Genomic DNA, 24,514 nt, shown 5'->3' with positions numbered 1-24,514 from the left:
CTCGTCATAACATGAGGTAGTGGTTTATGCTTCTAACTCGAGTTCCTCCGCCTTGATAGGAAGATGTGGACTTAAGCAAAACTAACTCTTCCGATGATTAGCAGGTCATGCAGTCAGTAGAACCAGAGTTGCATCCAACATAAACTAGTAACATAAACGTAAAATTGGACTACAAGGGTGCAATCATACATACCCTACTAGCCCTGGAAGCATAACCTATACCCAAATAAAATTTGATCTTACCATAATCATAAACAAACATAATGCATGGAGTCCCTTATAGAGAAACATGCTCTTAAATATATAATGCAAAAAATAATAATAACGTAATAATGCAACATAACAAAGGTACACTACCATAAAATACTTAAAGAGAAGATGAGATAAGCTACTTACCTTGATTATAATCTGATTTATTGCTAATTATTGCTTGTGGTTTGTTCCTATATATTACAAAGGAAGCACTACAATTGAAACTAATTCATATGTTTGCATGACATAATCTCATATATGTCTATGTTGATTGGAGTCTCGTAATTATGTGAAAAGATCCTCGATAAATTTAATTATGAAGTACCTAAAATTATATGAAAAGAGATTTGAATCTATACTTGGTGTTTCACTTGAAGTGTTTAATATAATTGAAAAGAAGAAAATAAAATACTGAAGTATAAAAACTTATTTAAGATAGCCAACACCTCAAGCAATTGGTCTCCAATTACTCTTCTTCCTTTAAAGACTTACCCCCCTTTACCTATTCATAGGTGATCTCCACCGCCTTAAATAGATGGTCTCCACTGCCTTAACCATTTATTTTATTTATTATTATTACTAATTCTTAGACATAACTGACTTTCCCCTCTTTTTCCTTCATCATTATCATCATCATCATCATCATTATTTACTTTACTTTCATACATATACACACTTATATTATTATCATTATCATTATCATTATTGTCATTTTTAGAGGTGGACAAAAAAATGACTCAAACCGAACCAAACCGAACCGATTTATAAGAAAAATCGAATTTTTCGGTTTGATGTGGTTCGTTGGGCGGTTGAAACCGAATTTAAACGGTTCGGTTCGGTTCGGTTCGAGTCAAAGCTTGAAAATCGATTTCTAAACCGAACCGAACCGTTTATATATAAATATATATAAAATTATAAATATATATATATATATATATATATAATATTTATATTTATTTAATAATAAATAACTTAATTTAAACTCAGCGACTCGAGCACCCCTCTGCCTCCACCCTCCTCACGCATTCGCATTTCCATTTCGCAATCGCCTTCACCAATCAGATCTGTACCAACCAGGGTTTCTATCGCCGTTCTTTTTCGTCGACCAGACCGCCTTACGAAATCAGATTTGTACCTCACGGACGTCATTCACTTCTTCTTTCGTGAACTAGAGTTCTTCTTTCGTCTGGTTCTTCTTCATCGACCAGATCGTTTGGTCCTTCTTCGTTGACTAGGTCGTTCACTTCTTCTTTCATAGCATCATCGTGAACACTGAACACGAACAGAGGTAAATAACTAAATAAAACTCAAACCGATTCTTGAAACCGAATCGAACCGAATCACAAATGGTGCGGTTCGGTTTCATGTATAAACAAAAGCGGTGCGGTTCGGTTTCATGTATAAACAAAAGCGGTTCAGTTCGGTTTGGCCATCAAACCTAACCGATTCCACCCTTAGTTATTTTCTTAACTGACATACTCCTATATATAATTTTTATTTTATTATTTACTTATTTTGTTTTCAAACGTACTAGATTTTTCTACTTAAACATCTTTCTATATCATCATTATTTTATTTCTTATATAGTTACGTACTTAGATATTTGCTTAATTAGTATTTTGTTTGCCAATTATTTAAAGGCTAATAAAATTTATAGCCAATTAATCATTTGTTGTTTTAAATTTCAAAAATTGTCTAGACTTAGAACAATTCAATTTTAATTTTGAACCTTAAATTCAACACGTAATTTCCTAATACATTTACATACAAATTTGGAATATTACAAGGATTGGTTCCGAGGGTTGAACAATGTGGCACCACATCCTCTCCTGGCCCGAGAGGGTTCGATTATAGTTGGACTATAACTAATTGTTCATTAGAGGGGTTCGATTATAGTTGGACTATAACTAATTGTTCATTAGAGAGGTCAATGGTACTTATGGATTTAGATGTAACTACAGCACAATACGGTAATTTTGACCCGACTGTACTTACGGGCAATTTGTGAAGGGTCAACATGTAGTTGATAGTTATATCTAATGAACAAAGAAATATATTTATAGTGCAAAAAATGTAGCTACCAGTCTTTAGTGGAGTGACCGATAGTTAATGGAAGTTGATTAATTTAATTAAAGAGTTTAATTAATTAATCAAGTACCATTAGAGCTTCAATTTATAGGTCCATAAGGTCCCTCGTTAGCTCAATTGGGATGAATGAAATTAATTTTGGATTAATTTGAGTTGTTCAAATTAATTGAAGGGAATTAATTATATAAGATATAATTAATATGGTATATGTGATGCATCATAATATAAAGTTTTATTTGAGAGAAATAAATATAATATGGTTCAAATATTGATTATATAAATGTGATTCATATTAAAAACTATAAGTTAAAATTAATATGAATGTGACTCATATTAAATACTATAGATTAAATGAGAGAATAATAAACTATAAGTTATATTAAATGAGAGAATAATAAACTATAAGTTATATTATATGTGATATAATATAAACTACAAGTTATGTATTATATTAGATATAGCATATGGTTTAATATATGATATATATTAAATTAGTTATTATATATATATATATACACTAAATTAAATTAAAACTGTTTTTTTATTTAATTAATACAATTATTAGGAGGGATAACTCCCCCCTCTTGTTTAACATGGATTGAGGTAGAGGATTTTTTTTTATCTTCTTCTTACTGTAGTTTCTCTCAAGAGAACACAGAGAACTCTCGGTCCAAAATTTATTGCTCTAACAAAAACCATCCTTCTCCATTTCAAAAATTAATTATTGAAGCCCACAAAACTCTCAATCGATTCTCAACCTTGAGAATGTCGAAGACTCCTCGTGATAATGTCTGAATTTGGGTTTTGCATTGTTGTGTCGTCAGTTCGAAGGGAAGTTTAAAGAGTTCGATTTGTTCATGACTTAGAGGGAATGTGAAGAATTTTGGTCTTCAAATGTAAGTATTCATAATCCTTTCTTCCTCTCTAAATTTATGAGAATTACACACTTAATTAGATTTGTGAATCCTAATTTTTGTCCTCTATTTATTTAGATGTTCTGTAAAATAAAAAATGGGAAATGATCCTTCTCCTGCGGTAGTCACCTACTCATTTTGAGTCCCAATTTTTATTTCCAAACACTAATTAGAGTTATGGTGGGTTTTGGATTCTACATTAACAAATGATGAATGTGGTTTTGCACGTTTGGACATTTTCAGGATTTGGTTTTTTTTTAGAATTCTACTGTTTAATTTTGATTCAATTTGTAAGAGCCCATTGTTTTTTGGCATAATTATATTGCAATCAAGTTTGTAATTCATGTCTTGGTCGTTCATTAGCTTTTTTTCGGTTTCAATTTAGTGAAAAACCTGTGCAAAAATAGAGGATTTTGACTGATCGGGCGAGGCAGAGCAACCTTTCTGCCTTGGAGCGTAGGCTGCAATGTAACAACGCTCGCCTTACGCTACAAGGCAGAGAGCGTAGTGTTGCTACACTCTAGACACTGTAGGGCAACGTAGCGTTATGCTACAGCAAGGAAAGCATCGTAATGACGCTGCTGTCGAGCGTCGTTACACTTTAGACGTGAGGCGTGAGTGGGAGGATTGGTCTTGACTGGTGCTTCGAGCTTTCCAGGTGGTTCAAGCAGCGATTTTCGTTGTATTTTTATTATTATTTGTAATAATTAAGAATTTTGTTGTTTTTTTTCATTAATTGGATTAATATAAAGTGTTATATTAATTTAACTAATGTTTTAGGAAACCAATCTCGGTCCAAATGTTTGCTTATAATTATACATGTGGAGTATGATTTTTTTATTATTATATGTCATATAGAAAAATCCCACCATAAGATAAACATTTATTCATGCATCATCTTAATATAATTGTTATATTATAAAGTTGTGTGATTTATTAAGCATGTTTATGCATCATATTGTTTAAATGTTATAAAGTATGATTGCATGCATAACTAACATTTCCATGCGTCATTTATATTATAAATGTTATAATATATAGTTTAGATATATGAATGTATGTTGTTTATTTTTTTATTACCTTATTATATAATTTCTATGTATATAACGTAATGAAAAAGGAAATGAATGATGCATAATACCATTTTAGTAAATTATAATTGTTGTTATAATTTTAAAGTATGTCATTAGATGCATGATTAGATTTTAATTGTTCCATTTAATGTTTATAATTGTTATAAATTAGATGAAATTAGAATTGAAATCTACAAACATAGCTTAAATCGGTTTTAAGTAGTTTAAAATTGGTTTCATATTAGCCTATGTTAAAAAAAAAATCTAATAAGATTAGAAATATGTTTAATATTTTAATTCAATTTAATAGGATTAAATTGGATGTGCATAAAAGATTAAATTTATAACAAATTTATCTATAAGGAACCTTTTATCTTAGTATGGTTTAGTTTAGGCTGGGGTATTTAAGCTGACAAAAATGGAATACCCCTACCTGGAAACTAACCTGGAAGGTGAATTAGATAAATTTGTTATAAGCATGTAATGAGTGAATAAGGTTTATTAAAGTGTTTAATGAACATAAATCAACGTTGTTAAACTATCTAACGTAAATGTTATATTGGGCAAAGTTAACAAAAATTTAGTAAAAATTATTAGACGAATTTTTCTAAGTTAATCAACCCTAGGTAAAACACTCAGTGGGAGAAAAATGTTGTATATGATACTTCAATTTCCTCTTACGTTTCTTCTACTTTCTTCGACTTCTTTAGCCACTTCCGAATCTGTTGTATTCAAGAGAGCTCCAATTTGATTCGAAGTTTTTTAAGAAATCGATCTCTAAAAAGACTAGAGTTAGACAAATCTCGAGATCAACAAAGGAAGCTTGCTTAATCGTCCACTTGTAATTCCTCAGACATGACAATTGATCCCTCTTTCTTGATCCAACTTCATGACTCTGATCGACCTACTTACTGCTTGTGCTTGGCTCAGGATATCCTCCTTTTTTCAAATCAAAGATTTCTACTCAAGTGAATTTTTAGCACATTTATACAAATAAGTTTTTCTTTTTCTAAAAGCATAAGTAGTAAATTTGACTAGGGTTCCCATACATGCAAACATACAAAAGAAAACCAAACAAAGATAGTTATAGCTCACACTGTGAGATCTATGCTTGGTCTTGAGACACCTTTGCTTGTGTTTCCTTACATGTGGTGTTTGCGTAAGTCAATAACAAGGTGCATGAAGAGAGTGTTTATAGTAAGTGGAAGAGAGACGTATGTCAACACATTCCATGGTCTCCTTCATTAATTTGCAGTAAATTTTCATGCTTGGCCTCAAGACACTTTTTCATGTGTCCCCCTATGGATGGTGTTTGTATGAATTTTTACTCAAACTCCAGAAATGGATAGGATTACTTTAGTTTTTGACCCAATAAGTTTTTTCCTATGTTGGCTCATTGGGACGGAACTCTACAATTTAAAATGATGGGTTAAACTTACAAGAAAATGTTTAGTAAGTTAACAATTTCTGGACTAAACAATGGTGACTAATAGTTATAGGAATAAGAGTTATTCAGGTATAACTATTAGTTAAGATTGTCTCAATTCAGTGAAGGGGTAACTGATCACCCTACGATGGCTTTTATTCTAACTCACTGAAGCATCATTGCAAAATAGATGTCATATAAAGTACATTATAATTTTACTAAATTGATTGGTTGTTTAATTGGGTAATTCATATATAACTAATATAAATAATTGTATGGTTTCAACAATTTCATTATAATGAGCATTACACTTAACTTGCTTTCCGCTTATAAGCTTAATGGCAATAACTACACTAGATAGAAAAATACTATTAATACAATGCTTATTATCGATGACTTGAGATTCGTCCTGGTTGAAGAGTGTCCTCAAGTCCCAACTGCATATACAGCTCAAACTGTTCGAGAGGCATACGAGTGATGGGTCAAAGTGAATGAAAATGCCTGAGCGTATATCTTGGTCAGCTTATTTGAAGTTTTGGCCAAGAAGCATAAGCCCTACTCACAGCCAATGATCATGGAGTCCTTGAGGGGAATGTTTGGACAACCGTCCACACAGCTCAGATATGACACTCTTAAGTACATCTTCAATGCTCGTATGAACATTTTTTCGTGAACAGTTTTGAACATGATGGTCCAATTTAGCGCGGCAGAGATGAACGTGCTTGTCATCGATGAGGTCAGTCAGGTTAGCTTCATCTTGAAAACTTTACCTGAGAGTTTCCTCAAGTTTCGTAGCAACACTATTATGAACAAGTTTGACTACAACATCACCACTCTGCTCAATGAGTTACAGACATACCAATCCTTGATGAAAGTCAATGAACAAAAGGGTGATGCAAATATTGTCTCGCCCTCCAAGAAGTTCCACAGAGGTTCGACCTCTGAGACAAAGTCTACACCTTCTTCTTCCGACATAAAAAAATGGAAAGAAGAATAAGGGAGGTCAAGAGAAAAGCTAACCCCGCGGCTACCGAAAAAGGCAAGAAGAACGAGGTTACAAAGGGAAATTTGTTTCCATTACAACTAGAAGGGACGTTGGAAGAAGAATTGTCTCAAGTATTCGGAAAAAAATAAGAAGGCCAAACAAGGTAAATATGATTTACTCGTATTCGAAACTTGCTTAGTGGAGAGTGATGATTCAGCCTGGATAATAGATTCAAGCGCCACTAATCATGTTTATTCTTCCTTCAGAGAATTAGTTCCTGACGACAGCTGAAGATTAGCGAGATGACAATGCGGGTTGGAACTGGGCACGTCATCTCGGCTACGACAGTGAGAGGACTTTGTTTAGTTTTACAGAAATCATACTTATTATTAGATAATGTGTATGTAGTTCCTGATTTGAAAATGAACTTGATTTCTGTAAAATGCATACTTGAACAAAACTATTCTTTAAATTTTAATGTAAATAAAGTGTTTATTTACAAGAATAGTGCTTTTATTTGTTTAGTTAATTTCAAAGATAACCTTTATGTGCTAAAGGCATTAGCATGTAAGGCCCTTCTTAATACTGCAATGTTCAAACTTGTGCAACTCAAAATAAAAGACAAAAAATTTCTCCTAAAAAAAATGCCCATCTTTGACACTTAAAATTATGTCACATTAATCTCAATAGGATTGATAGATTGGTTAAGAATAGACTTTTAAATGAGTTAGAAGAAAATTCTTTACTAGTATGTGAACCATGCCTTGAAGGCAAAATAACTAAGAAACCTTTTACTGGAAAAGATCACAGAGCCAAAGAACCCTTAGAACTTGCGCATTCAGGCCTCTATGATCCTATGAATGTTAAAGCAAAGGGAGGGTTTGAATATTTCATCACCTTTACAGATGATTATTATTCAAGATACAAGTATGTTTACCTAATGCAACATAAGTCTGAAGCCCTTGAAAAGTTCAAAGAATACAAGACTAAAGTTGAGAATTCATTAGGTAAAACAATAAAGACACTTTAATTTGATTGAGGTGGAGAATATATGGATTTGAAATTCTAGAACTATTTGATAAAACATGAAATTTTATCCCAACTTTCAGCACCTAGTACACCTCAGTAGAATAGTGTATCAGAGAGGAGAAATCAAATTTTTTGGACATGGTTCGGTCTATGATAAGTTACGCTCTTTTACCTAATATTTCCTAGAGTTATACAGTACAGGCTGCAACCTATACTTTGAACTGTATTCAATCCAGAATACCTTTAGAATTATGGAATGTCCGTAAAGGTAGTTTACGTCATTTTAGGATCTGGGATTGCCCAGCATATGTGCTTGAGGCTAATCCTAATAAATTGGAACCTTGTTCAAAACTATGCCTATTAGTAGGAACAAGAGATGGTTACTTCTACGATCTTAAAGATAATAAAATGTTCGTGTCGACAAACGCTACATTTTTATAAGAGGACCACATCAAAGAGCACAAAACCGCGCAGTAAGATAATATTAAATGAGCTTTCCAATAAAACTACTAAACCTTCAACAAGAGTTGTTGAAGAGCCAAGAAGATCCATTTGAGGGAGTTATATCCAGGTTGTAGATAGAGATGAATGGTTATTTGTATATATACTATTAATTTGTATATTGTGTTGTCGTACTGTTATATCAAAACTTCGAATAGTACATTTCAAATATACTAACAAAACTTAATATATTTCATATACTGATTAGAATGTTTTCAAACACCTAACACAATATTTTAGGGTATATTTAAAAATAATCATGAATCCATGGGGAAAAAATGCTTCATACGTGAAAATAGAAAAAATAAATTATGAAATGTATGATATATATTGCGATTTATATTGAATATTGAGTCAATTTTTTATTTGCATATTGTGATATACTTCAAACACTTAATGCAATATTTTCAAACACTCGACGAAAAAATGTTGTCATATACGTATATTTTGATTTCAAACAAAATCTACCATTTTAATTTTGTTTTAAAAAATAATGTTAGATGTATTTTCTCTCTCCAATTAAATAAAGGAATAAAATCTCAATAAATAAATGAATTTTTTTTCTTCAACATTAAGGATGTTTAGTAAATATAGAAATTTTTTCCTAATGCCACATTCTCTCTCCAATTGCCCACCACAAGTCAAGGTTATTTTTGTCCGAAAAATCCATTAAATCTTATATACAAAAATATCAAGAAGTTGGACATTTATGAAAATAACTTTTGAAAAGGGATTGAATCTTTGAATATCTATTTTTTTTTCCCCTTTAAAAAGAAAAGAAAGGCCTTAAAAGAGTAAATTTGGGCTTAGATGGATGATGTCGCGTTGCTAGAATTTATGGGCCAAATCATGGGCGGACTAAATAAACTGTAGTACTGGGTCGAGCCTCTCACAAAAAAGTGGGCTGAGTATTTGGGCTTTTGGTTTATGGGCCATTTTGGTCCTAATTAACCGGCCCACAAATTCGAGTTGAAGGAAAGAAAAAAAAAAGGAACGTAAGGATCCAATTGAGAAGGTCCGAAATTTCACGCCTAAACTGGAGATCAAAGTGGAAGATTATTCCCTGCAAATCTTCGTTGTGAATTCAGAGGAAACTTACAGAGACAAAGAGTAGGTAATGGTGGGGGTAGTTAATTCTTGTTGTATTTTCCATTGATGGACGAAGATCAAGCATTGAATTCGATATTGAGATTCGACTGCAATTTTGTTTTTAATTTCGTTTTTCTAGTGGCAAAAACCTAGCCAGGAAATCTGGCAAACCTTGGAGGATTGAGGGCTCGGTTATCGTTGAAGCATTCCGTTTCTGATCACAACGACGACGAGGAAGAGTGCAGGCCTTGGCGTCGTAGGCTTTCTATGGCTTTCACATGGCGCTCCGCCCTCAAGATTACCGTCTTTCTTCTACTTCTTGCTGCTGCTGTAACTGCCTGTTTCACCCTCCCAATCGAGAAGGTATCAATTTCTTCTTTCCATCAATTCTCTCCACTGCATTCTTGTTACATTTCCGTTTCCGCGATTTTCATCTGTTCTTGAATTGTGTTTGGACTATCTGATCAAATTAATGCTCTGACGTAATTTCATTTTGAGGTCAAATTAAGGTATTTTGAGTTTAAATTTTGAGGTCTGGACCTACTGCACGTTGATTTTTTTCATATGTCATATCCATTTTCATCTGTTCTTGAATTGTGTTTTGAGTTTAAATTTTGAGGTCTGGACTATCTGATCAAATTAATGCTCTGAGGGAATTTCATTTTTCCTTCCACGAGAATTTATTGGTTTACGTGTTCGTGAATGTTTCAATGTTATATACCATGTTTACTTTGTGCAACTGATGAACTATGAGGCTGGAAGATTTATGAAGAATTACTCGTGTCTAATATGTAATTTAGTGTCAGAAGATTTGTATCGATCATATATTTGAAATTTAACACCGTTGCAGATTCTGAAGGACTTTTTACTATGGGTTCATGAAGATCTCGGTGCTTGGGGTCCACTTGTGCTGTAAGTCGGTGTAGCCTAATCCCTTGTAGAACCTTTCAAGTTGCTTTTAAATTATGTCTGTACTATCGCTTTCCCTTTCTCTCATTACGGGAGATATATTGTTAGGTCTGTTGCATACATTCCTTTGACAGTGCTGGTAGTTCCTGCCTCAATACTTACTGTAAGCATCAAATTTAATGCTTCTTATACCTGGAAAAGATATAATGTGTTGTGATGAATGCCACTGGAATGGACTTATTTGAATGACTTTGAGGTATGCATTTTGTCTGTCTTTCAGCTTGGTGGTGGCTATCTATTTGGGTTACCTGTGGGCTTTGTTGCTGATTCCATTGGTGCAACGGTTGGGGCTGGGGCAGCTTTCCTTCTTGGACGAACTGTATGATTCGAATCCTTCTGCTTGTCTGTAAATCATATTAATTCCGCGAAGCTTTGTATTTGAAAGTAGAATTATTATTTGCTAAGTTCATTATTTCATTTGTATTATATAATTATCATTATTAGATCAAATATGTATGACTGCTAGTTTGATAATCCTTTTCTGGCATTCCTTACAGATTGGAAAGTCTTTTGTTGTTTCCAAGCTGAAGGATTATCCACAGTTTCATTCGGTTGCAATTGCTATTAATCGGTCTGGATTTAAGGTTTGTCCATTTTGCTTTCAATTACCTTGTGTATTTACTGGTGTTTGCATCTTATATGGATTTGACGTTCGTCCATATGCTTCTTTCCTTTCTTCTTATTCAATCTAAAATCACTTGTTTCTTCTGTTCCAATGGAAGAGAAATAACACCTCGTATGTGTGGGTTTCAGTTCATTTTCTTCTTTACTTAATGTGAATGAACAGCATTGGATGTTTCGTTGATACCAGTTCTTGTTTATATCATACGTTTCCCCATGAGCATCATATATCTATGAAAAATGTCTCTCCTTACATTGCTTGATGAGAAGCATACAGAGCTGTAAATGAAACCATAAATTAAATTTTGAAATGGATTCCCGGAGGTGAGAGATGATTCCAAAATCCAATGCATTTATTGTGCTAAACTGAAATATATGATTCCTATAAATTGTGAGTAGGCGGCCCAGCTGGGCATTTGCCAATGAGTGGAAATTGATGTGAAATATTTGGCTATTTAGACTGTTTTTTTTATGCTTAGCAGAGAAGTTAATTTGCGTCTCAGTTCCTATGAAGAATGCTATTGATAAGAAATAAATTGTTATTTTGCTTTCATTTGATTGGCATCCCTGGTATTTGTATTTGAAACAACTGAGCATGGTATCTGTTCATACTTTACTCAATGTATATATATCTCTCTCACTTGGAAACGATGAGAAATAAGTTACACAGCTGTTAGTGATCTAAAGTTTTCACTTTTGCAGATCGTTTTGCTGCTCCGACTTGTACCTTTACTTCCGTTTAACATGTTGAATTACCTGTTGTCCGTGACTCCTGTTTCACTAGGGGAATACATGTTGGCTTCATGGTTGGGAATGATGGTACCTTCTTTGTCACGTTCTTATAATATCAATTCTGATCTTTTGTATTTCAGATCACAAATATGGCATAATTTGTATGTTTATGTGAGTGTTTTATCCGGCCAAGCACAAACTGTTGGTGACTTATGTTTCATTTGTGTAGTCACGCCTTGTTGCAAAATTTATTAAATTTGTCTCTCCAAATTTTAGTTGTTGTAGTGCTTGGATAGGCATATTTTTATGTTGCAAAGAGTGATAACTTTTAACTTCATTGATTTTTCTGAAATGATCAGCTAAATCAACATCGTAGTTTCCAGCCCTTTTGGCTCTTGTTAGTTCATGATGATAACTTCATTTATTATGAAGGCAAATATCATATAGGATTCTGGAGATAGTTTAAGAGGGCCGAAGAAGAAGTCTGTTAGGAAGAAAAATGGCAAGGTGCCAAGTAAAATTCAGATAGCCTTCTGAGAGGACAAGCTCAATCTAGCTTACTCTTAGTTTACCTCATATTGGCCACAATTTTGATCGGCAGAAATACCCTCCTAGTCATTACTAAATGTTGTTCTCATTCCCTAACATTAATCTCAGAAGGCCTGTTTGTCCTTCTAGATAGATATACCTTGCTCGTCCAATGGCCATATTCTGTGTTTTAGACTTCTTGGGTTAGCATTTAATATAGAGGAGGGGCCTAGCATAATGGTTATCAATGTGTGGTTTTTGTTGAATGCTACGATATCTTGGTAGACATTGTTCTTCATCCAGGAGGAAGATGGAAAATTTTCAAGTTAGCTATTCTTCGTTTTATTTCTTTTCTTCTGCATGTGAGCATGATTCAGAATCTCCATGCTCTAGAATCAAGGAATTATGTCTTTTCTTTTAAAATATCTAGATATATCAACCTTAGTTACTAATTTTAATTACAAATTTTGATCTTCACCGTCTCTGTTGCAGCCCATCACCCTTGCATTGGTATATGTTGGAACCACACTCAAAGATCTGTCGGATGTTACACATGGTTGGGGAGAACTTTCGAAGACTCGTTGGGTAAGTTTGTTTGTTCGTTTCATTTCCTCCTTTTCTCCTCCCTTCTTGTTGTTGTTTTAACAACAGATTTTATTTAGAATACAAGCAGTGGTGGATCTGGAAGTTAAAGTAAGGGGGCTTGGTATATTTTAATATTAGTTTTTTCATAGTTCAATAATTGCGGGATGGGAACTTAAACCATCTACATTTCAAATTGGTGTCTCATCCACAAACTATGCTCAGATTGACTATTTTGATATTAGCTTCTTTTTTTTTTTTTTTTTAATAGAAATATTATGATGTTAGTTTGTTTAATGGATAATATGATTGAAAAACTTTTTGTTGGAGGACATGATATATTTTGATATTACTTTATTCATAAAAAATAGAACTGATAAAATTTATCTTACAAGAATTATAGTTTAGTTTTATTTTCTAACATTTAAAAATATTTTTATTCATTTTCATTTATATTTGATACCATGAAAAAAATCATATTGAAAAGAAAAGAAAACTATATATATGATATATTTATGAAATTTATCAACTACTGTAGAAGAAAAGTTTTAAAGATTTCCTATAAAAAAAATTTAATTTTTTTTTTAAACTTACATTTTATTCATTCTAAATTGTTTCTTTCAAATGGGAAAAAAACACAAAAAAAAAACAAAAAAACAAAAAAACAAATTTCTTAAGCAAAAATTCAGCAGCAAGAAATTTTGAAACTTTGAACTTGGGGAGACTTCGAACCTGGCGTTCCAATGTGGGGGGCCTTCAGGGCGTGAATGCCACTAGAGCTTGGTAAAATTTTGAATTATATGACATATTAAATTCAAACCCACAAAAATATGTTCCAACTAGATAAATGTTGCCTAAAGACTAATTATACAAAATTTGTTCGAAGTCGAAGTGCAAAGAAAAATATAGATCTCACCAAGGATTAAACATCACAAGGGTCCGTCTCCACACCTCTAAGAACTCAGTTATTTCAAGCCCCAAAGATCCCATGACAAAGTACACACCCCAATACATCATAAAAAATGGCCTTTCTTACTAAATGTCGGATGCAAGGTGAACTTCCTGATCAAAATGTTCTTTATCTCCTCTTTTATGGCCGTTGAGTATAAGGTTCTGATGGCATGTTTCATAGACAGTCTAAATCTAATCTCATGAACTATGAACATTCATTTATCAATGTGGAAGTACCACTGGTTTTTTGAAGAGCATCAATTTCAACAGTGTATAATATAACCTTTTGTTCTTTCTTGTCTGACACAAGTCCTTTCCTTTATTGTGGATGCAGGCATTCATAATATTAGGTCTTGTGGTATCTGGTAAGTTAATATTATCTGCAGAAACTTGTATCCTTTTGTTTTTGGGTTCTATTTTCTTGTTTTGTTTTCGGCAGGCAACTTTTCCATGAAGATCAAAAGTGGACAATAGTTCTAAGAACTTTTCGTTTTTGGGTTTTAAAAAATGGAAAAAGGTTCTTTTAGTCTTATCAAAATAAAGATTTGTGTCTTGTATGCAGCCATCTGCTACTCATCAGGAAAAATCATTGAGCATCTTTGTCGTCGTAACATATAATATGTCACTTAAAAATAATTAAAATAACATTGCATGTTTCAGGTGGAGGAAGGGAAGAGTACTCTAAAATTAAAACAACATTTGATAGTCGGCTTTAATTTTATAGTGAAGTGTGACATTTAGGCTTTTTCTGACATTGATTTGCATGCAGTGGTTCTGGCGTACTGCGTGACCAGGGTTGCTAAGGCTGCTTTAGAAAAAGCTTTGGCTGAGACTGGAGATGGTGCTGTTGATTATTTGGGTCTCTCCTCGCAGCTACCCATTGTAGCTGCTGAATCGCATGCTGTTGATCTTAACCAGCCTCTCATAATCAAGATTGACTCTCCTCAAGATGATGATCGTAAATGAAAACCAACTCTTTTCACATGTAAATTCTTCATTCTCCTCCTTCAATAGGCCAGGCTTCCCTAAAACATTGGAAAATTTTTATTTTTGATGTATGTACAATTCATAATCCTTAACATAGAATCTAGTTTTTTTATTCTAAATTAAAGCATGTATTAAAGTGTAGCTGCTTATGTTTTTTTTTTTTTTTTTTATTTTTTATTTTACTATTTCTATAAAATTGACATTCCTATTGTTTTGAATTCTTTTAGTTTCTTTATGATCTAAAGTGATTTCTGGCACCGAGTCCAATTTATTAATCAGATCATCCTTGGTATATATATATTGAGTTCAACGTTTGGGGGTGAGATTTTGAATTTCAAACTAGTTTAGTTAATCTCATGCTGGCAAATCGTCATATGAGTATTGTGGTTGAACAACAAATAATGATCCCACTTCAAATTATGTAGTAATATTTTCCCGTCCTTGATTAGAAAAAGAAGAGAATGTCAATTAAACTAAACCCAAGGCGATAGCTTTTGATTCCCTACTTTCAGACGGCATTTGAAGACGTCAAGGTTTGGATTCACTGGTTGCTTGCGGCGGTGTTGCTGGCGTTGTTGTCCGTCAACTGCAGGCAAAGTGGCCTCATTATAGATGAGCTTATCCTAAGCATGGTTCAGTTGAATTTCTCTGTCTGCAATGATAAAAGGCAGATTGTTAAGCCATCAAACTTGATGATTGATTGAAACAGTTATTATTGTTCACTTGAATTCATAATTTTTAGGACAACCGCCTTTGAATGAATCACTAGTTGATTGGGGTGATTATTATTAGTTCACTTGAATTCTTAATTTTTCCGATAAAATCCTTTGAATGGATCGCAAATTGAATGGAGAACGAATGATTATTATTTGTTCACTTGAATATATTCTTATTTTTTTTGGATAATATCCTTTGAATGAATCACCAAGATTTGGAAAAGGGATTCAATTTTCAAATGATAGAAATTTGAAACATAACCTTTTTGTTCTGAAGTTGCAGTTTTGTATAGGTATGAACTTTACAGATTCATTAAGAATATTCAATGGCTTGGATTGTGGGCAACTAACTGGTAAGCAAGATGAGTTTAGAAGAAATATCTCTACATATTCTTTCTTACTTTGGATTCATTAAGCATTTTTTAAAAAAAATTTACTATTCCTTTCTTTACTTTTTTATTCGTCTCTAATTAATACTTTTGACTTCTCTTTCAGAAAATCATGAGCTTGGTTGGAGAGACTGCTTTTAAACAGTCTTCTGCTTTTGTTTTAAAGTGAAAATATGTTCAGGTAAATTTCTCAAAAGTTACTTCAATTATCTTTTAGAGACTGAGCTTGTTTTTTATTTTCATGTTCTAAGAAAACAAAATTAGAATAAGAAATTATATTGAGGAAACAAAACTGTAAGTCCATGATTGAAGTGAATGAATTATTAGAGTGCTTTTTGATAAAATTTAGGCATTGAAGCAGTAAATGGAAAGACCTTGTGTCTGTCAGAAACTTGTAATCCAAAATGTATTGTCTCATTGTTGTTTGTGGTGAAGAAGAAATTGACATGAAGGTGCTTCCAATATTGTTGATAATCTATCATAGGATATTATTCTTCAGATAGGTCTGTAGAATTCATTAGCTGCCATGGTAGGTGGATAGAACACACTGCATATGAGGACCACTCACAAATTAAGCCTTTTTATCCCTTTTTTTTTTCTCTTTTTTCCCCCTTACTGTCTAAATTTCAAAGTTCCTATAATACATTCATTATCTAATTACTTCTTTTGTGTGCTTTGTTAATCAGCTGCACAAATAAAGATCAGAAACCATGTGATTTGGGCATGCTTGTAGGTGAGAGATTTTAACCCTTATTGTTTTCGAGTTCAATAATTGGTTGGTGTAGAATTGAATTGTTGACCTCTGGAAATGGTAATTAGTGTCATATTCGCTAAGTTATGCTCATGTTTGACAATTTTAACTCTTAATATTTATTTCATCTTCTTATCTATCTCTTTCAAGTAGGGGTGTTCAAGGTTCGGTTCGATTTTAGATATATATATATACACACATACAGACAGTTCGCTTTTATAATTCAATATTATATAAATGGTTTGGTTTTAATTTCGGTTTTCAAATTCTGATCCAAAAATTCAGTTTAAAAAAAAAAAAATAACTGAATCAAACCAAAACTTCGGTAAAAGTTGAATTTTTTGTTCGATTTCGTCGGTTTGAATAAAAACCCCTACTTTCAAGTTTGAAAACATAACATGTGGTGCTTATTGGCACCATCTGCACTTATAGAAATGCCTATAGAATTATTACGGAATCTCTTCTCTTTTTGTTACTCAAACAAAAGAGCACGCTTAATCAAACCCGAATCTAGGCAAGGTGAACTCCCTGGCTCAATCATATATAATAGGTTCATTAAGTGTAATTCTTTTTCATATTATTAGACTAGACAATGAAGTGTATGAATCAGCCGATTTGTTTGGATGTATGGATAGAGGAAGGAACATAGTTTTATGGGGTTAAATTTGGTTGAAATTTGGTTTGCAAACCAGGATACCATTGGTGATTAAAATAAGATTGGTCTTTTAGCTTAAATTAAGGGAAGAAAAGGCATTTTGTTTAGGTGTTTTGTCACCATTGAATTGGCTTTTTTACGGGTAAAGGGGGACCTCTTCAATGGAAGGGGGAAAGGGGAAGGTTTCAGACTTTTAAGGAGGTCAGAAAATGATTTGTTTAGGAAAGAATAGTATGTTGTTGGGGGAAAAAAGATAAATTTTGTTGCATGAACTTAGTCTTCTACATTCTTGCACGAGTTTAGGACGCTAATAGGAGCATAGTTCAACCGATTAAGTTATGTATTTTCGACCAATAGATCAGAAATTTGAATCTCTTTATCCACATTTATGAAGATTTGATTCTATCATACATACTAAAATTAATCATTAAAAACTCTAAAATTATTTTTAAGTTTGAAGAAAATGGATTAGATATTATGTTAAGATTTGAAAAAGATTACATACAATCTCGATATTTATCTTAGTCGGAGAGTCTAAAACAAACGATAGTTTGAAAGCTATTTATGACAATTTCCTCTAAAAAAGACTACTCTAGCTTGGGGGTATGGCTTTCACCCACCTAATTGTTGTTAAAAGCAAAAGCTTCATTAACACAAAAGAAAGGGCAAAAAATAACTTGATTGCATCAAAACTTCTTTCTACCCCTCTCTTTCTCTCTCTCGTGTCTAAGATGGTATGGTACACCAGAATTCTCCTCTCTCTCTCCCATGCAACATTGATTGGAGTCAATAATTCATTGTGAAATATCGTATAATTTAATGCATATACACATTCCAATACTTGTATACTTTAGATCTATTGGTTAAGATCTTATTTGGTAATCATTTAGATTTTTTTTAAAAAAATTAAATCTATTTCTTCCATGTTTCTTACACTGATTTGCATCTTTCTTAAATACAAAAGTTGAATTCTTGTCAAATTTCAAAAATAAAAAATAACTTTTTGAAAGGGTTGTTTTTAAATATAAAAAAATGAACCAAAATATTTATAAAATATAACAAAATTTTAGAATTATCATTGATAGATCATGATAGGCTTCTATTAATGTCTATCACTGACATTGATAGACACGAATAAAAGTCTATCCGTGTCTATCAACGTCTATCATTGATAATTCTATAATTTTGCTATATTTTGTAAATATTTTCAACGGTTTTATCATTTGAAATAACTTCCCTTTTTGAAATCTACCTTTTTTAGTTCTCAAATTTTGGTTTGGTTTTTTAAATTATTGGTAACAATGAAAGAAATTTAGAAGTGGAAGTAGTGTCCATAGATTTAATTTTCAAAAACAAAAACCAAAATGGTTAACAAATAGGATCAAAATATTTGATTTTTTGTTTTTTATTTTAAAAAATTAAGTTTATCTTTTACCCACGAGTTTTTATGTTTGTGTCCACATTGTAATTTTTTTCAAAAACTAAGTTAAGGTTTAATATTTTTTTAAAAAAAAAAAAGACTAATTTTTAAAGGCTTTGTTTTCATTTTTAGAATTTGGTTAGGAATTCGAGTATTTTCTTATCAATGGTGAAAATCATAATTAGGAAAAATGAAAAAGAAAAACATAAATTTCAAAAATTAAAAATAGAATCATCATTACAAATGTGGGAAGAAAATTTACTCTTACGATAAAGATATCCACTAATACTTTAGCGGTTGTTTATATGAACACATTTTTTAAAAAACAAGATTGTAAAGGTCGCAATTCAAAATTTTCACCTCTAACGAAAATTGCTGGTTTTTAGACGTGTTAAGTTTTTCTCAAATTAACATTTATAAGCATGTACTTGGCTATTGTTCATTTAAGCTTAAGATTTGAGATTTTAGGGTGGAACTGATAATAGTATATATGATATAATTATGGCATGCTTATACTTATTTTATTTCAAAATTTGGGATAGAATTGATTGACCAACTATTTTTAAAATTAAAGCATAAACAATTAGATTTATGACACTTTAAAAGAAGTTGAGGGAGAAATCTCAGCCAAAATTTGTTCTAAAATTGCACCCTAAGTATTCTAAAATAGTTCATCTTACTTTTTAACACCAATTCCTCACTGTTTGACAGCTAAATCAACAATATTTAGAAGTACTTGAGAGTTTGTTTTTCCTTAAAATATTTGAAAGTTACTTTTTCTTTTGTCTTTTAAAAAATATTTTTAGACGAATTCTTCCCTCTATATATATTGTTACACTAAAAAAAGAAAAATTATTTTAAATGTTGAGTTACTGAAAATATTTTCAAATATAATAAAATGTTAAAGTTTATCAATGATAGACACTATATAAATGATAGAGGATAGTGATCAATGATATTTTATTATATTTATAATTTTTTTGTTTAAATCCTATTTTAGTCTCTGAATTTTGAATCTGGTTCTATTTTTGTCCATAAACTTAAAAAAAATATATATTGTTTTAGTCCCTAAGCTTTTAAACAATGTTTATTTTAGTCCTACTACTAAAATTATGTTAACTCTTCAACGGAAATGTGATAAAGCTTATATTTTTAGATGACTAGACTCAAGATCATGTATTGAGCAAGAGGAGAATCAAAATGCCAACAACCAATACGTCAAATTACTGAATGATCAAAATTTTGAATTAAAAATATCTTTTAAATTCTCTTGCTTTTCCATCTTATTCAAAAATTGAAGTTCTACCGTTTTTAGCGTAATTAACTTATTTGGTAGTATGGTCATCCAAAAATACAAATCACCTCGCCATTTTGTTAAATAGTTAACAAAATCTGACTATATCAACGACCAAAATAAGAATTTAAAAAAAACAAACATTTTTTAAAGTTTTAAAGATAAAAAAAAAAACCAATATTCAAAATTTAAGGACTAAAACATATATATTTTTTAAATTTAGAGACTAAAATATAATATTATCCAAAATTCACTTATAAAAATAATTTTTTTTTTTTTTTTTTTTTTCTATTTTCGATATTTGAAAACCGCTTTTAAAAAAATGTACTCGGTAGAAAAACACGGTTTCATATAATAATTACGAACAACTCAGAATAATTAAATTTGCGAAAAAAGGAATGACACAAAAAGGAAGTTCATTAAATAGGGTTATTAATGAACATAAATCCAAGTTTAGGGAGAGGAAATTCCGCACAAAAGCTGAATTTTACAGCCCACTGTTATATTATAACTTGTAAGAATTAATAAAAGTTAAAATTACCATTTTAGGCAATTTCATTCCCATTTTATTTTAGTCCTTTTACTTTCACAAACTTTCAAATCTAGTCCTTCTATTTTATCTTTAAATTAATAATACCAATTCCTATGTAATAAAAAATAATGTGAATATCTTTTTTTTTTTTTAAATAACGATAATGTGAATATATTTTCAAAATATATTAAGGTTAATAAAGTTTTTTTTAATTGGTAAAGTTGATATTATACCACATTGGTTAGGTTAAATTAGGAACTTCTAAAATTTTAAAATCGATGATTCTAAGAAAAATTAAAACTTTATTGATCTACTAAACTCAAAATTGAAATTTTAGCTTCACTCAACATAAAACTCAAATTTATACCTATACATCAATTAATTTTTTTTAAAATCTAAAATTGCCAGGAATTTATTATACGTCCAATTGAAAGTGCATATATCGATTAGACGTTTGTTAAAGTCCAATAATTAAATACAACGTCATTTTTAAAAAAGAAAACTTGATTTCATTAAAGCACCAACTAACGACAAACAAGGTCCTCATTAATAGCGAAGGACACCCAATTAGGGAAGCAAGAATCTCACAAAACGTCATGGTCTTCAATGCAAAAAAAGCTCGAGTATCAATAATAAAATTTTTAAAAAAAAAGTTAAAAATAACTCACGCGAGAAACTAACAACAGAATTACACGAACGATTTTATTTGTCATCACTCACTTGACTGATAATCTCAACGTACGTTTCAAAAAGATGAAGGACTAATCTTATAACTTAATCAAAGATATATTAAAAATACATGCATTAAAATAGAAAGATATCAAAGTAGAAGGTCCAAGACGATAATATAAACCATTATTTAAAAAACTATAATAATGATTCAAAATGCCAAAAATCTGAATTCTCAGAATGAGTGAATGCATGTATGAGAGGCTTATCATGAAGCCGAGCCATATTCATGAACCGAAGCCGAGCCGAATGTGGTTGAAATTTTGGAGCATTCTTCACTTACTTTGATTTTTATATTATTTTTCATTTTCTTTGCCTTTCTTACTTTTTTTAAAAAAAAATTATTATTATTATTATTATAATTATTTTCCCTTCCAAACACTCACACTTCACTCCTCTGCTTCAACTAGAAATGGGAAGAAGCAATCTAAACTCAACAAAGTAGAAAATATATATATTGTTTGTAAAAAGCAATAAATATTGAATAAATAAATAAAGCCCCAAAAGAAGATAGACTGATAGAGTAAGCCTTTGGACAACCTCTCTCCTTCTTCCATTTCTCTCTCTCTCTGGTTTTTTTCTCAAGCATTTGATGACTGTGGTCCTCAAACAAGGTACCAAAATCAGACCCCTTTACAAATTTTTCTATGTAATTAACCTTTCTTCTTCTTCTTCTTCTTCTTCTTCTTCATCTTGTTTTGCTCTTTATTGTTCTGTCAGATCCACAACCATTCATTCCTCTCTTTTCTCCTCCATTATTATCACTCTGTACTCTCCTCTGTTTCTTCCTTCTGAGACCAAGCAATGAGTAAAGAAGAGTTCTTAAAGATCCAGGTAACCCTTTTTCTCTAACTCCATTTTTCCTTTGTGATTTTTTGCAAGAAATATGAAATCCCAGTTTGGATTTGTGTGGAGAAATATGATGTTTTTAGTTCTATATGATGATCATACTCGTGCTCTATTTTGGTGGGGTTTTTCTGTTTTGCTCCGTTTTTTCAGAAATGTGTTCTTAAAGTGAATATACACTGTGATGGGTGTAAGCAGAAGGTTAAGAAAATCTTGCAGAAAATTGATGGTGGGTTCTCTTTTTCTCTCTGTTTCGCTTTAATTTCTTGTTCTCTGTTTGTTTGTTTTTTTTTTTTTTAATTGTTTTGTTCTTTATTTTAGGGGTTTTCACTACGGAAATAGATGCAGAGCTAGGGAAGGTAACAGTTTCTGGAAATGTAGACGCGGCTACTCTGATTAAAAAACTCTCGAAATCAGGGAAATATGCAGAGCTTTGGGGAGCTCCGAAGGTTAATCCCAACAATAACAATGGCGGCCAACAAAACCATCTCGCGAATCAGATGAAAAATTTGCAGATTGAGAATGGTAAAAGTGGGAGTAATAACAAACAGGGGCCTCCAAAGGGTGGGAACAATCAGCCGAAATCGGGCGGCGGTGGCGGCGGCGGCGGCGGAGGTGGAGGTGGTGGTGGGGGTGGGCCACCGCAGATTCTGCCGCAGCAGCTTCAACAGCTGCAGCAATTGCAGCAGCAGATGAATGGGTTTCCGTTTCAAGATCCGAAGATGTTGCCACCGCAGTTGAAGGGTGTGAAAATGCCGCCGTTTAAAGATCCGATTCCGGCAAATCAGAAGGCAGTGAAGTTCGATTTGCCGGAGGATGGTGATCTGACTGATGACGATGATTTGGATGATGAGTATGATGATGACGAGTTTGATGATGATGAACTTGAAGATGATTTGGATGATATTCCTCTTCCTCCGAGTAAAATGAAGACGGTCATGGGTGGTGTCGGCGCTGGCGTCGTTGCCGGAGGTGGCGGAGGCGGAGGCGGAGGCGGTGGAGGTCAGATGCCAAACATGACGATGATAAATGGGAATATTAATATGCAGCAACTAATTAATGCTCAGAAGGCTGCTGCCAATGCAGCAGATAAGAAGGGCGGCGGTGGCGGAGCTATGCCAATGCCAATGCCCGTGAATGGAATGGGCGGTGGAAACGACGGTAAAGGCGGAAATGGAGGGAAAAAAGGTAGTGCCGGCGGTGGCGGTGGTGGGGGAGGCGGCGGTGCTGGCAAAAATGGGGGGAAAAACGGTGAAGCCAAGAATGGTAATAACAATGGTGGGTCTCAAAAGAACGGCGGCAATAGTGGCGGCGGCGGCGGTCCTATTAATAATGGCAACGGCGGAAAAAAGGCCGGTGGTGAAATTGCTCACGTAATGAACGGTGGTGGTCCCCATGGTTTTCCGGGCATGGGTGGTCCTCACGGGTTGTCAGCAGGAGGAATGGCCGCCGGCGGTGCTGGCGGCCGGCCGATGAACATGAACGTGCCAATGGCACAAATGGGGAACATGCAAATGAGTCAAATGGGTTCCATTCCGGCCGTCCAAGGCCTCCCGGCGGCCGCCATGAACGGCGGCGGACCCGGCAGCGCGTATTTTCAAGGAGCTCCCGGACCAGCGGAGGCAATGGGCGGCAACCCATACCAACAGCAACAGCAATATATGGCAGCAATGAATCACCAACGCGCCGCCATGGCAAACCAAGCAATGATGTACGCGCGGCCACCACCCGCCGTGAACTACCTGCCACCGTACCCATACCCGTATCACCAGCCGCCACCGGCCGGCGACAATTACACCCACTTTTTCAGCGATGAAAACACTGCAAGTTGCAATGTAATGTGAAAAAAGAAAAGGAAAAAAGGAAAAAAAAAAAACTCAGCCAGAATTTGAAGAGCTTTGCCACCATAATTAGAGCTCTAATATTATGGTGATGAAATTCTGGTTTCTGGTTTTCATGACAGATTAAAAATGTTCAGTTTATAGTTTTCATCAGGAGAGCTTAAAAAAAGAAAAAAAATTAGAAGTTTGATGATGTTGTTATCATAATATACTTGGGAATGGTTTTTAATTTTCAGTAAAATCTCTCCAATTAATCTGTTCTTTCTTTTTCTATATTTTCCTAAGTAGCCATTAGTGGGAGTTTCTCTTTTTTATGGGGTTGTGGTAATATGATAAATAATGGAAGTTGAGGGGGTTCTTTCACAATATGGTTAAAAAAAAAAAAAAAAAAAGAAGGTAGAATGCAAAATTAAGAAAATTACAGAAGTGCCCTCATAAACTATCCCAATTGCAAATGGTTCAGTGTTCCAATTGGGATTTACAATCATGATTATTATTATTATTATTATTATCTCTTTTGTTATTGCATTCCTTTGTGTGAGAAGTCTCATGTGCTTTTGCTTCCTCTCTTTTGTAGATTTCCCAAAAATTAAAAACCTTCACTGTTGGCTTCA

General features: G+C 32.9%; 2 protein-coding genes and 1 long non-coding RNA gene across 5 annotated transcripts; all 3 read left to right on the top strand.

The window, feature by feature from the left end:
- Nucleotides 1–9,247: 9,247 nt before the first annotated feature.
- LOC120092514 (uncharacterized) lies at nucleotides 9,248–14,868 on the top strand. Of its 3 annotated transcripts, none has more exons than XM_039050617.2 (10): nucleotides 9,248–9,378; nucleotides 9,497–9,720; nucleotides 10,208–10,269; nucleotides 10,375–10,429; nucleotides 10,547–10,645; nucleotides 10,824–10,910; nucleotides 11,650–11,766; nucleotides 12,700–12,792; nucleotides 14,075–14,105; nucleotides 14,510–14,868. In XM_039050617.2, exons 2-10 carry the CDS (start codon nucleotides 9,625–9,627, stop codon nucleotides 14,704–14,706), a joined length of 837 nt encoding a protein of 278 aa, XP_038906545.1. In that variant the 5' UTR covers nucleotides 9,248–9,378; nucleotides 9,497–9,624; the 3' UTR covers nucleotides 14,707–14,868. The 3 variants fall into 3 exon arrangements, with proteins under 3 accessions (XP_038906545.1, XP_038906539.1, XP_038906544.1); XM_039050611.2 differs by having other exon boundaries at nucleotides 9,259–9,382; XM_039050616.2 differs by lacking the exon at nucleotides 9,248–9,378 and having other exon boundaries at nucleotides 9,388–9,720.
- A 789-nt stretch (nucleotides 14,869–15,657) lies between these two features.
- Nucleotides 15,658–16,699, top strand: LOC150032119 (uncharacterized). Its single transcript, XR_016525194.1, has 3 exons — nucleotides 15,658–15,796; nucleotides 15,939–16,013; nucleotides 16,519–16,699. It is a non-coding gene; the product is annotated as an uncharacterized LOC150032119 (long non-coding RNA).
- A 4,872-nt stretch (nucleotides 16,700–21,571) lies between these two features.
- LOC120067157 (heavy metal-associated isoprenylated plant protein 32-like) lies at nucleotides 21,572–24,161 on the top strand. The gene is made up of 4 exons (XM_039018609.2): nucleotides 21,572–21,827; nucleotides 21,934–22,047; nucleotides 22,213–22,288; nucleotides 22,381–24,161. Exons 2-4 carry the CDS (start codon nucleotides 22,018–22,020, stop codon nucleotides 23,901–23,903), a joined length of 1,629 nt encoding a protein of 542 aa, XP_038874537.2. The 5' UTR covers nucleotides 21,572–21,827; nucleotides 21,934–22,017; the 3' UTR covers nucleotides 23,904–24,161.
- The last annotated feature ends 353 nt before the right edge of the window (nucleotides 24,162–24,514 follow it).

The sequence above is a fragment of the Benincasa hispida genome, chromosome 12 (genome assembly GCF_027475165.1).
Source record: "Benincasa hispida cultivar pf3 chromosome 12, pf3_genome.v1.1, whole genome shotgun sequence".
In the NCBI taxonomy this organism is placed as follows: domain Eukaryota; kingdom Viridiplantae; phylum Streptophyta; class Magnoliopsida; order Cucurbitales; family Cucurbitaceae; genus Benincasa; species Benincasa hispida.
The sequence above is the reverse complement of the archived record's forward strand: the minus strand, read 5'-3'. Positions and strand labels throughout refer to the sequence as shown.